Genomic DNA, 12,682 nt, shown 5'->3' with positions numbered 1-12,682 from the left:
ACAAATATGATGCTGTGTGTTTAATATATTCACTTCCTTTCCACAAGAAAATTAGCAACCCAAACAGTGGCAGGAAAAAAATAGGTTCTTAACAAAGTGCTCTGTAGCAGGGGCAGGCAACCCCTGGCACATGTCAGTGTGGCACATGAAGGCATTTTGCTTGGCGTGTGCACCTTGGGGTGGATGGTGGGGGAGCTTGTTGTGGCACTGCAGCCATGCCCCCACTGCAGCTGCTTGCAGCCTCCCTGCTGCCTGCTTGTGAGCAGCCTGGGCTCCACGGTGGGCAGCAGGGGTTTGCCCAGAGCCCGGGCTGGCTGTGGCAGCCAACTGGAAGACTGCAAGCAGCTACACGGGGATCTGTAGAGTTCCAGCCCAGTTCATTGCTGGTGCCAGGTGCATTCTCCCCTGCCACAAGGAGGATCAGGCCCTTTGTGGCTCCCCCTGCTGTCTGCCCCTGGCATGCCAACATCTTACAAGTTGAGGCTGCGGGTGTTTTGGGCACTTTGCCCAAAAACATTGCTTACTCCTGCTCTAGTTTCTTTCACAGATGTGTAGATACCACATGGCTGAGGCTAGTATACAAAACTGACATAGGATAACTTGGGCCAGAATATGCATGTACTAACCTCTAGAACACCTGCCACCTCCATGAGAGGGATGAGTTCTGCCTTAACACAAAAGGTCAGTCGTTTGGTAAGTTCTGTAAGCAGGGCCTTATAAACCCAAAATTCCTCCAATTCCTGCAGAAACAAAGGATATTACAATCTGAAAGGAACTCCACAATTCCAGTTTAACCCTTTTATTAGGCGTAACACTAGTTGGAGCTTTGTCAGGCTGGCGAGCATATGCTCCCTTTGGAAGAGGAAGTATGTCATGTCATCACCTGAAATACTCCTCCTGGACAGTGCCAGGAGTTGTATCGAGCCTTTTTCTGCCAGTCATCCCAATGCAGGAACCTTTCTGAAGGATGAGGAGATACTTCAGGAATATAGTCTTTTGGGAACAATTTTGGACTTGCTGATGTTGAAAGGCTAAAGCAGCAGTAGAACAGCTAGTTTTAACCCTGTTCTCAGATGACACCGTTTCAAGGTGGAAGAAGAGGGAAACCTTTGGCAATCATTTGGATACTGGCATTTTGTAGCAAAGCTCCAAGTGTACACTTTAAACATTCATGACTTGAGAATATCAGTCTAGACTTTAATATGAAAACTTCATTCTGATACACAAAGGCTTTTCTAAACAGTAAGATGACCCATACCAATGTTCAGATTTGAGTACTAAAAGTCTATAGCAGAGATCCTAGTAAATACTTCCTTTATGCTTTGTAGCAATTACAAATAAAACTATTCACTGATGTCATGCTAGACACCACCCACCGAACATGTATTACCTCACAAAAGTGCAGCACACAGGAACAGAATGTGGCAGCCGAGTTAAGGAGATTTTGCACATAACCACGGGACAAGTTAAATTTTTCTGAAACCATCCATACATTGGTATCTTTTAGCAAGGCATAAAGAACGAAGGATAGGTACAGCCTATTTATAACACCAATGTCCACATCCTAGGAAGACAGAAAACTGGTGTTCAGCTAGAATTTAGAATTACAATCCAACAGATGAGATTTTTATAAGGCACATTTCCCCACTTCTCAAATTCTATGAAACAAATGCAGTAATTTTGCATTTAAGGATTTTTGAAGCAGAGAAAGCAGCAGAGGGAACTATTTTGGTGAAACAAAGATCGCAGAAGCAGGGCAGACCAAACTGCCTTTAACGGTCTGATTTGTGTTTATGAAATTGCAGACAAAATAACAAAATATAAACATTTTCCAGGGCCAACAGGAGAATCTTGGATTCCTCAATGTTCATGGCTATTTGATATGAAATAAATACAACTTTATAATAGCAAAACACTAGTAACAAGCAGCTTTTAACATTACCGTAACTGAAAGATTAACAAATGCTAATTATCAGTTGTACATGTTTTTTCTACACAAAATAATTTGATTGATGAAGTTACCATTCTACTAGTTTTTTCTTTAAAAACAATAATCTTTTACTTACCCTTCTGATGACTTGACCAGATGCCTTTTTTGTAATAAAGCTTTCAGGAACTCCCACAATATCTGCTACTTTCTGTTCTACTGCACTTAGCTGAGTGTACTAAAAGGCAGAATTAATTAAAAAAAAGAAAGAAAAAACCATGTAATATTAAACATGAATTTATCTCTCTGTATGAGTTGCAAAAATATGTTAAAGGGATAGAATATAGCGCACTTAATGTTGCTTAGCTGTTCTACTGTTACATCAGTAAATAAATAACCTTTTAAAATGTTAACCTCAGTTAATATTTATAATGCTTACGGAATTTGCATTTCTCCACCCCCTCCCATAAGAACATTGATGTATTTTTCCAATGATACATCTACCTTATTTTCCCTCTCGCAAAACTACAAAAATTGCACTCAGCTTACATGCAGGGTTGACCTATATAAATCAGCCCTCTCTACAGTTTAACTTTTTCCTTATTATGTGGAAATATTTTGTGGAAGATTGTATTCTTCAGTTTTACTACAGTAACTTTTTAGATAGTTTTGATCACATGGTTAACATTGCTAAACAGTACATTAAACTATAAGGCAAGCTGGACTAACCTTAATTACTCAGCTAATGGCAGGATCTGTAATTACACTAAATCAATGACTGTTTATCTTTTCTGCCAGCACAGGAGTTGCTATGTAGAAGTCTTTAAAGTCCTCCCACTTTTTTTTTTTTTGCAATGTTCAATATTTTTTATGAAGTATACTATTTAGTATACTACAAAAATAATTTAATGAAGTATACCATAAAAATAATCCTACAAAGACCATGAATATAATCTTCTCTTAGTCATTAGTTACTTTGCCATTAAACTGACTTGTTTGTAGTTAGAATTAGTTTCCTTCTGTTTCTGACTTCAAACTCTCCAAACTCTCATGACTCGCACATTCAAACTAGATTTATGCCTAACAAGACAATCACAGACCGAAGTTATTATACCACGAAGAAAACAGATATGTAATATAAGTTTTACTTCTCTATACAGGGTAGCATTTGTTAATAGGCTTGGAAGTTATGCCATACCTGCTTAAAATAGACCATCCAGTCTGGGTTACAGTGGTAAATCATATCATATGGAGTTGCTAGATAGAGTAGATGAAGGCAGCTCTCAAGTACTAGCCCCTCTAAACCTTTCTTCAAGTCTCTGTAGAGAGCATTACAATATGCCAAGTCTATAGATCCTAAAAGAAATTAGGATAGTTACCTATATCTATAATTCTCAAATGGCTCACACACATTAGTTAGATACTGCTGTCTCCAATAGTTAAAGACTGGTTGAAATCCAGAAGTATGAGACTTAATAACTTTCCAAAAATCACTGCTCAGTAAGTTGGGATACTCTTAATACAAACATCCCACCATTTGTTAACCTTGCTCAGTTTTTGCCCTCAACATGTACTGGCAATGAGTTCTACAGTCAAATGATATATTATGTGAAAAAAATATTATTTTCTGATTTTGGATTTTCTACTTTTTAATTACACTGAATATTCCATGTTCTTCCTTTATGAAACAGGGTCTGCATATGCCCTCTCTTATTCCTCTCTGTTCCAAAATAAAACAGTCCCAATATTTACAGTTGGGATTTATGGTTACCATGCCTCTTCATGAGTATTTCTGTGCTTTATTTCTGTTGCCTTTCTCTGAAATCTCTCTAGTTCTCTAGCATCTGTTCCAAGATGACTACTACTGCATTCTACTCCAGATACAGACATATCATTGAGTATATAAAGGTACTATACTACTGTTTTTATTATATATCATCCTGTTCCTCAAGAATCTTCACATACGTCTTGCTTTTTCTGAGTGCAACTGCACAATCAGAAATTTTCAGTTAGCTCTCTACAATGATGCAAAACTGATATTGTGAGTTAATTTAGACCCCAAAAGATGCGCAGGTACTTCATGTTTTCTCTTCTAACGTGCCTTACTTTGGATTTAGGCACACTGAGTTTCATTTACCATACTGTTCTTTCATTTTGTCAACTTAGATTTTTGATTGGTCTCTCAAGGTCTGGAATAATTAAAATAACCATCATCGGTAAATCTTGATAAATTACTAGAAAACACCCCTTTCAAGATAATTCATATATTTAATAAAAGATTTAGAATGGAAAGCCAAGGAGACACTCTGCTTTTCACTTCAACTACAATGAAAAACAGACAAATTATTTTTTGCTTAGTTTTTGAACCATTACAATACTCTACATCCGGTGACTTGGATACTTCTCATCAATTTAGTAGTTTCTTGTGCAGGATCTTGTTGAAGGCCTTTAGGAAGCCTGAACAGTCTTACTCAAGGCACCTCTCATAAGACTCAGATGCCATTCAGAAAATGCCAGCTCATGGCATGAGCTCTCATTCATTTGTTGACTATGGAAAAATAATAAAACAATTCTTCTGCCGCAAAGAACACAGAAAACCTCAAAAGGTCAGAATGGTTTTGACCTTATGGATTCCCATTTGAAATATCTGGGTTTATCTTGTGAATCACATGTAGGCATTTGCACACCTAACAGTGTTAATATTGTATGGCACCCCATGACACCCTTAAAAGGATCTCAGAGCACCCTACAGTGCTACAGAACCCTGGTTGATAATCATTGGATTAGGTTAACTAGTTATTTATTCACTACTTAAAATGACATGTTCAAAAGATTCCAAGACATGATGCTTCTTTATTGAAATGGAGCTGCACAGACTCCAGTATAGTCTGACAGGTGTTTTATTTTAATCATCATATTCAGACAGGTGGGAAGGGGCTGGATAAAAGTTTTAGTTACGTTGAAAATAAAAAAACAAATTTAAAAAAGACATGGGGAAAGAAGTGCAATGGAAAGGAACAAATTCTTACCTTTGTAAGCAGCTTGACCCAACTGTGTGATCGCTAGATTACTTGGGGATTTTTGTTCCTTTTCAGACATGATTTTTCCTTTTAGGAGTCCTTTTTCTATTAAGCTTTCCAGTGATTCTTTAATTATATCTGAGAGGCTCTTTTCTTTTGACAGTGTCTTTTGCTGAACACCAAACAGTGTACCACACATGAAGTTGCAGATTTCTTCAAAGTTTCTCGCAATCTACAATAGTTTGGATGTTTTAATCACATGACACAAAAGAAGTGTCATAGCTCAATAAAAGTGTTAACTCTAGCTTCTGCCCTCTTTCTAGCTGAAAACAGTATGCCTACTGAAGACTCCGAACTAGACTGTTAATCCTGCATGTCTATATGACTTTAAGATAACTGCAACTAATTTGATGAACATGCTGCCTGATGAAGGGCTCAACATAATATCATATGCCGCCCCGCTACATTATTCCAGCTGTTAGCATTTGAAATTTGTTTTTATCTTTAAGAAGTTATCTTAAAAGCTTTAGAACCAAAGCTTTGAAGTACCTAGTAGGCAGAAAACAGTTTGGCCTTGCCTACATCAGAAACTTTTATCGGGATTCAGTAGTTCGGTTGGATAACATGACCACAAGTTTTCCTTCTTTATACGGATTATAATTGCATTTAATGAACTACTCAGGGTTAAAAACAAGACTTTGGTGAACACTAACATTATTACTCTCAACCCTAATGAAGCAAAATGAGCCCCAAATGGATTCCATGAAATGGAGTATGATAATAACTACAAATTTAATAATATGGAAACTACCGTGAGAGAAAAACAGTTCTACCTGTAAATATCATCAATACAGTTACCTACATTCGCATTAGTAGTATCATAATGAATCTCTTTACTTAGCCACAGAAAACAATTGATACCTGTAACCCAACCAAGGACAGAAGGAGGTTTTGTATTCCCTTGGTAAACTCAAGTAAAAGGCTGCTGCAACAGTTTTCCAAAGGACTGCTTATTAAATCTTGAACCTAAAATAAAAAGCAAAAGATGAAATCTCTTAACAGGAGAAAATATTTCACCTTCAAAAATATTTTGCTATGTACTGACTTGATTAAAAACTATTCCTGCAAATTTCCAAGTTTTCTGACTGACCTCTAGAGATCAGTTTATGAGCCAAGAGAAGTGATATATGGTCAGAAAATACATACGTCTTCTAGCAAGGAATCTGAGTGCCTTTCACAATTGCAGGAAAGTTTCTGGTAACAGTTACTGGCAGGCAAGAAGGACTACACATAAGAATGCAAAGTTGAGCAAAAGACATTCAGGTCCCAGTTTATCACAGAAACTTAGTCTGATGACTCAAAAAACTGATATTTTTGTGCAAGTTACCAGATGTTTGTCTTTTTCTTGCACTATAAGAATACTTTCACCAGCACTGTCAATACCAGCTCGACCAGCTCTGCCAATCATCTGCTTGTACTGATTCTTTTTCAGGAATTCTGTTGCAACATAGGGCGCTCTTAAAATAACCCTAAGGAATTAAAAAAAAAAAAAAAAGAAAAGAAAAGACAGGAAAGACCAGATAAGTTACATTCTGCGTTGCAAGTATTTAAAGCATCAGTAAAATTATACTAAGGAAAAAGTTCTCCCTAAGGAAAAAAAAATTTACCTTGGGATGACAAAAATAAGTGAAGAATAAATCCCATTCTTTATACACATGCAGCTCACAAACCTGAATAATTTTGAGTACAGGCAGTCCTCGACTTGCAACATGTCAAATTACATTTCGCACTTACACCATTTATAAATTGACACCCTGTTTCAACTTTGATGTCAGTTTCGACTTTACAACACTTGATCCGACACCATGCCAGCGAATAAGTTCTCTGTGTCGCCCATCTCCCTGGACACTTTCTTTAAGAAAGCAGACAAGACTCCAGAAAAACCTGCAGCCAAGACTCCAGAGAAGACTCCAGGCAAGAAACCTTCAAAAAGTCTAGCAAAGTCACCTCAAAGAAGTCCTTCCAAATCAATATGATTGCTATTTACAATATAAATACATTAATGTAGCTATATTACTCATCTATAATTGACTGAGTACAATATTCTGGGTTATTTTTGGTGAAAATAGGGTATCAGGCCTTGGTTCAGGAACCAGCACCCCCCATTTATAACATTGTTTCCTATGGGAAAATGGATTCCGAACTACAAAGTTTTGACTTAAGACCTGCTAAGTCTGAGGACTGCCTTGTTGGGGAAAGTGGGAGGGAGCTGTCTGTGACCTGAGCATTCTTTGTCATGCAAGTTACGAAGGGTGAAGTGGCCACTAAGGAAAAAGACTGATCAGTAAAGATGGGTTATAGGTCCTGTGTAGACAGCAAAGACACTGTTGTACACCCAAGGGACTATGGGAACTGAATGACAGGGTTCGGTAATGATGCCCTTACCCAGATCTCAGACATTAGTCTCTCTGTGCCGAATGAACTGAGATGTGAAAGCAGGCTTGAAGGTCAAGTGCTGTGAATAAGTCACCATGAGTCAAGGTACACATTCACCCTTCTGTAAGTGTTGTGACATGCTTAGCTAATGATTGGAGCAAAACTCAAACTTAAGTCTGTTAAAGGGTTTTAACAATGTAGGCTTTAATGAAACCATACAGTAAATATTTTTGTAGGGCTAACCTTCGAGCTGGTAGATTGACTCCAGCAGCTAAAGTAGATGTGCAAGTAAGAAGGCATAGAACACCTGCAGAATAGGCTTCCTCTATACTTTTCCTTTCATCACTTGTAAGCCCACTGTGATGGTAAGCGATGCCAAATGAAACTGTTCGTTTTAGTACAGGACAGACTGTTCCATTACCAATATTCTTCAAGTTCATAAGAAGGTCTTGTTTCTCTTTTTTTCTGTGATTTTCGTATTCTCTTAGGGAAGAAAAAAAAAGAACGATCAAAGTCTAAATTGTTTAACTACAAAAAATTAAACACAAAAGATGCACTTAAGCTCCTCCTGCTCGTTATCCATTACTACAGTAAGCTATTTGCAATTTAGAAATCAATTACTCTATTACCAAAGAAATAACACAGAATTAGATACAAGCAGAATTCAACCTGCACATCAAGTCAACAAAACAGAACTAGGATATAATAAACATTCTCTGTTTTCAAACACACTGGGTGTCTGTACACATGCCGGGAGGCTGCTCTGATGCGCTGTAATTATAGCATGTTGGAGCAGACTTGATTAATCGAGTCTGCTGGGGTGTGCTAATTAGTGTGCTCAGCAAGCCTCTCAGAGCCGCTCTAATTAAAGTGTCCCCCCCCTCCCCTGAGCACATGTAATAATGCCAACTAAGTTTAGTAAAAAATACCACATGAACTGATAGCGAGTCTTGCAACAGCACAGATTTGTTTCCTCAGAAGCAGCAGTCAGAATGAGGGGAATATATAGTACATAAAGATTCGAATTTTCAAGGGGTTTCTTTTCCTTAACTATATTTACCTGAATCTAAGACAACCCAGAATTTAAGACAACTCCCCTAATAATTACATTCTATATATGGAAAATTTATAAATTTGTTAAAAATGTCCATGTATAGAATCTCATTATTGGAGGATTGTTTCTAATTCATCCCCCCCACTGCTGCAGGGCGGTAGGGGAGAATGTGATGTGGGGAGGACAGGCAGCTTGTTCCCTGCTTGTGCCTGCTTCTTGCCGCCTCTGCCCCCTGCTAGCTCCACCCCCCACGTTTATCCTTGTTTCATGCCGATAGGCTCCATCCCTGTTCTAGTCCAGGGCACTGAGCACAGCTCCAGTCCCAGCCCCCATAGTAGCCATGTGGGCTGAGCAATACAGCTATGTGGCTGGGATAATGCTCACTGTCCCAAGGCTACAGCATGGATGGACCCTGTTGATGCAGAGCAAAGGTAAGAGGCAGGGAGAGGTGTAGGCAGGGGAGGAGAGGCTGCATGGAGTGGGTGTGGGGGAAGAGGCTGCAGAAGGGGGGGATGGTGGGGTACAGAGGTAGTGGTGGGGATGAACAGTCAGCAGCTATAGCCCCAACCCTGGGTAGGGGTTTGAGCCTGAGCTACAGGAGTCACCTGCACCCAGCCTTCATACCCAATTCTAAGATGAGGGGCACCTCCCCACATTAATTGGGAGAAAAAAATCTTGTCCTAGAATTGAGTAAATATAATTGTAATATGTATTTTAGCTATTTGAAGTGCCACATATCTTCCTAGAAAAACAAGTGAATTAAACCTAGAAAAAGACCAACTACATGAATTTGAGATTTTGTTGCGTTATTAATGAAAAACAAAGTTAAAATATATTCAATGTATCCTTTAATTTGTAATATACAATATTCAATGTAACCTTTAATTTGCATTTATTGTTTGCATCTTATGTTCCCAATGTATGTAACCAAACATAAGCAACTTCACAACACACTACCACTATGCATGACAGGAAGTAAAGCAAGAAGAACATAGAAGGGGAGTGTTAATTTACAAAGAATGACAAGAATAAGATGTGAATTACATAGCTTGCCTCTTTGAATGAACCTTAAATTTTCTTTTTCTGTTTATTTTCTTAATTAACTCCTGAAAAGTTGTGTTTTAATGGTTGTTTTTTATTTAAACCAAAAAGGAACCCTAAAACTGGAGTTCTACAGAAGTTGTACAGTCTTGCATAATTTTATTCTCAGAGGACAACTGCTTCTTCTTGGTCAGGGATCTTTACTACTGTCACGGCAGATGAAAAGCGAGTAGTTTTTGTGTTATTAGAGGTAAATGTTCAATTCTGATTTAACACTTTAAGGGTGGTCTAAAACAGTAATAAAAGAGACATACTTGTTCAGATACTTGCATATCATTTCAGCTACATTTTCACAGTTCTTTTTAGTGGGACAAAAGACTAGGCAGGAATAATTTGGAATAACTTCAGTCACCAATGCAATAAGATGGTCAGGATCCATTCTTTCGAGATTACTAGAATACTAAAATAAAAATTAAATGGGTTATTAGACATTACAACTTTTTATTTATCTGTATTAAGCCTAAGACTCCAAGCCTGCAAATATGTACATCTGTTCTTAACTTTACCCACTTGAATAATCCCCTCTGCTTTATTGTAAATGTTACAGAAGTTTAAATGTTAGCAGAATCAGCTTATCCACTATGGCTCTTTCAATTAAGGGACACCTGCACTTTGAACTGAAGGGGAACAGAGGGTGAGAACAGAAGATTGCCTCATTCCTGTTGTCCTTGGTCTACAAGCATCAATGTGATGTCCACTGTGCTATTAGCAGCACTCTTATGAAAGGAAAACAGCACCTAAACCAGCAATTCAAGGAGACCTTAATTTATTACTTGACTGGTTCAGAGATCAAGAGAAACTCTGGGGACATATACAGCTATGCATAGCAATAGAAAGAGACAAGTCTCACCAAGTACTACATTACAGTTGTGTGGAATGGGGAACCGTGGGATTGCAGGCATAAAAAATAAGAATCAAGAACAGTATGACCACCTTTCTTATCCTACCATTTCCACCTTTGTGACTCAAGTACATTGGGCCCCACATATGAACTATGACACAGCTATTAAAATGGTAGGGGAAAAAAATCTCCAGAAACCTAAGAGCCAGTGTGGGAGACAAGGGTCTTTCTTACAACTTCCTGAGAGCAAATGGAAGAAGAACTTGCCTTCTTTTCCTCTCACACAGTCAAAGAAAATATAAAACCACTAACAGTCACCCTTCCCCCAAAAATAACAACTCACGTTGTTATTTGTAAAGCTTATTTTTATGATTACTATTTCCCTTTTATATTAAACATTTTGGAACCACTAAGTTATAATGTCCTATTCTGTAAAAATACTATAAATAAACTCTGATTTTAAAAATCATATATTTTTAAAACACTATTCAGTACTTAAGGAACTAAAAAACTTCACAAAATTAGCACTATTACCCTGAAATTAAGACGATGTGAAAAAGTAAAACCATTCTCTGCTTTGCTGTCAACTTCATAGATACTTTCTCGTATTTTAACATACTCCTTTAATTCCACCTATGTTGCAAAAAGAGAAATTGCATATTAACATATTAACCAAATTACTGTCTTCTTCACTAAGAGTTCTGTGCCAAAGCCATCCAACTTTTAAGTTGCTGGGGTCTACACCAGCAGAAGCCACATGCTGTGCAAGCTGCATGGGGTAAGCCATGGCCCCCCTGGGCCACACACTGTGTAGATGGACCCCCAACTGCCCTATTACACTGACAGTGACTGACCCTGTGGGTTCTGGAATTCATAGAGAGCTGACTAATTTCAGTTTTGCATACTACATCATCTATCAAGTATTACCCTGAAGTGGACTGAAACAGCAAAGCCTCTTGATTTCAACAGTAGTTATTATAAATCAAGTACCTCTGACTTTTGAATTTCCATTGCCACTACTGACCTTTCAAAAAGTAAACATCATGGAAATACAACCAATCCAAAAGGAGAAATGCATCTTTTTCATTCTCAAACATTTTTTTCAGACTATACAAACCTATATTTTCTCTGGGCTGAAAAGAAAAAAGGTCAACCCATGAATTAAGCCAAGGCTGTGTAACTTCCATGTGGCCAAGGGCCACACACCACATGAACCACACACTGCAGGGTGGCCTCCCCTCCCTAGAATCCTCTCTACAGTGCAGGCTGCACCACATGCTAACTGCTTGTGGCCTGTATGCAGCCTGCAGACCATCTGTGACCTACAAACTGGACAACCCCAAGTTAAGCAATGCATGTAGTCATGCAGAATAAAAAGTGCCTTCTCAAGCACAATAAACAGTTGGTCTATATACATTTTCTTTTTATGACTAACAATAATTTAGAAACAAGTTTAATTAAAAGGGTACAATCCTACACCATAGACAGTGGCGATGTGTAGGGGGTGCACGTGCACCCCAAGAGGCCGTGCTCCCCACTTAGGCAGCGGGTGTGGGGGCAGGCAGGAGCACCAGATGAAGACCTGTGGCCACTTCCGGGAGTGCTGCATCCAGTTCCTAGTCAGTGTGATTGGCCGTGGGGGACCCCGCCCCGGTTGGTGAGATTGGCCACAGGGGGACCCCTCCCTTGGTTGCTGACTGGTCAATGGCGAGGGGCGGGGGGGGAAAAACGGGAACACGGGATGGGGATGGACGGGACACACACGACATGGACATGTGCCGCCCCCTCCCCAAAGTTGGCACCAGTCACCAATGGCCATGGATGCAGGTATACCAATATAAAATTCTTAAGTGTATGAAAAAAGGTTGTGTTAAGATATAAATTAAAACTATGGTAATAAACTGTGTCTTTATATCATTATAACTGCATCCACAATAAGGTGTCATGTTACATTGACTAAAGTTGGTTTCTAAGCCAAAATAGTTAGAAAGGTCCCAAAAGTCTGTGCACTGAAAGCCCAACTGCTGGCCTAAGTAAAGCAGATCATAGAATGGGATGTTAATAAATGAGTGATGCTAATTCACCAGAGTGAAACCAGATAAAGGAAATGGAAAAGATCTCGAATATGCCAGACATGATAGGGGACAAGAGCAAAACTTCCACAATGTTTGCTGTTTACTCCCTTAGACAAACTATATTTGCAAACAATGACTGGCATCAGGAAAATGCTTTGTAAGATGAAAACAACTAGTGTATAGGAGGCCAAGGCAAGACCACTTATCTTTAGAGTTGAGTGCCTGTTT

The 12,682-nt window shown here is 38.7% G+C and overlaps 1 protein-coding gene across 1 annotated transcript in view; it reads right to left on the bottom strand.

Annotated features, from left to right (window-relative positions):
• The window catches only part of HELQ (helicase, POLQ like), a 32,605-nt gene that overhangs the window by 4,560 nt on the left and 15,363 nt on the right, over window positions 1-12,682 (bottom strand). The window contains exons 5-14 of the mRNA XM_014527477.2: window positions 10,914-11,012; window positions 9,793-9,938; window positions 7,627-7,866; window positions 6,335-6,476; window positions 5,869-5,973; window positions 4,957-5,179; window positions 3,126-3,283; window positions 2,067-2,165; window positions 1,391-1,564; window positions 627-740 (exon numbers count right to left, since the gene is read on the bottom strand). Coding sequence (XP_014382963.1) covers window positions 627-740; window positions 1,391-1,564; window positions 2,067-2,165; window positions 3,126-3,283; window positions 4,957-5,179; window positions 5,869-5,973; window positions 6,335-6,476; window positions 7,627-7,866; window positions 9,793-9,938; window positions 10,914-11,012 — 1,500 coding nt within the window. The remainder of the gene's footprint in view (window positions 1-626; window positions 741-1,390; window positions 1,565-2,066; window positions 2,166-3,125; window positions 3,284-4,956; window positions 5,180-5,868; window positions 5,974-6,334; window positions 6,477-7,626; window positions 7,867-9,792; window positions 9,939-10,913; window positions 11,013-12,682) is intronic.

Source organism: Alligator sinensis, unplaced genomic scaffold, assembly GCF_000455745.1.
Source record: "Alligator sinensis unplaced genomic scaffold, ASM45574v1 scaffold1188_2, whole genome shotgun sequence".
Lineage (NCBI taxonomy): Eukaryota > Metazoa > Chordata > Crocodylia > Alligatoridae > Alligator > Alligator sinensis.
This window is presented reverse-complemented; position numbering and strand designations above follow the sequence as displayed.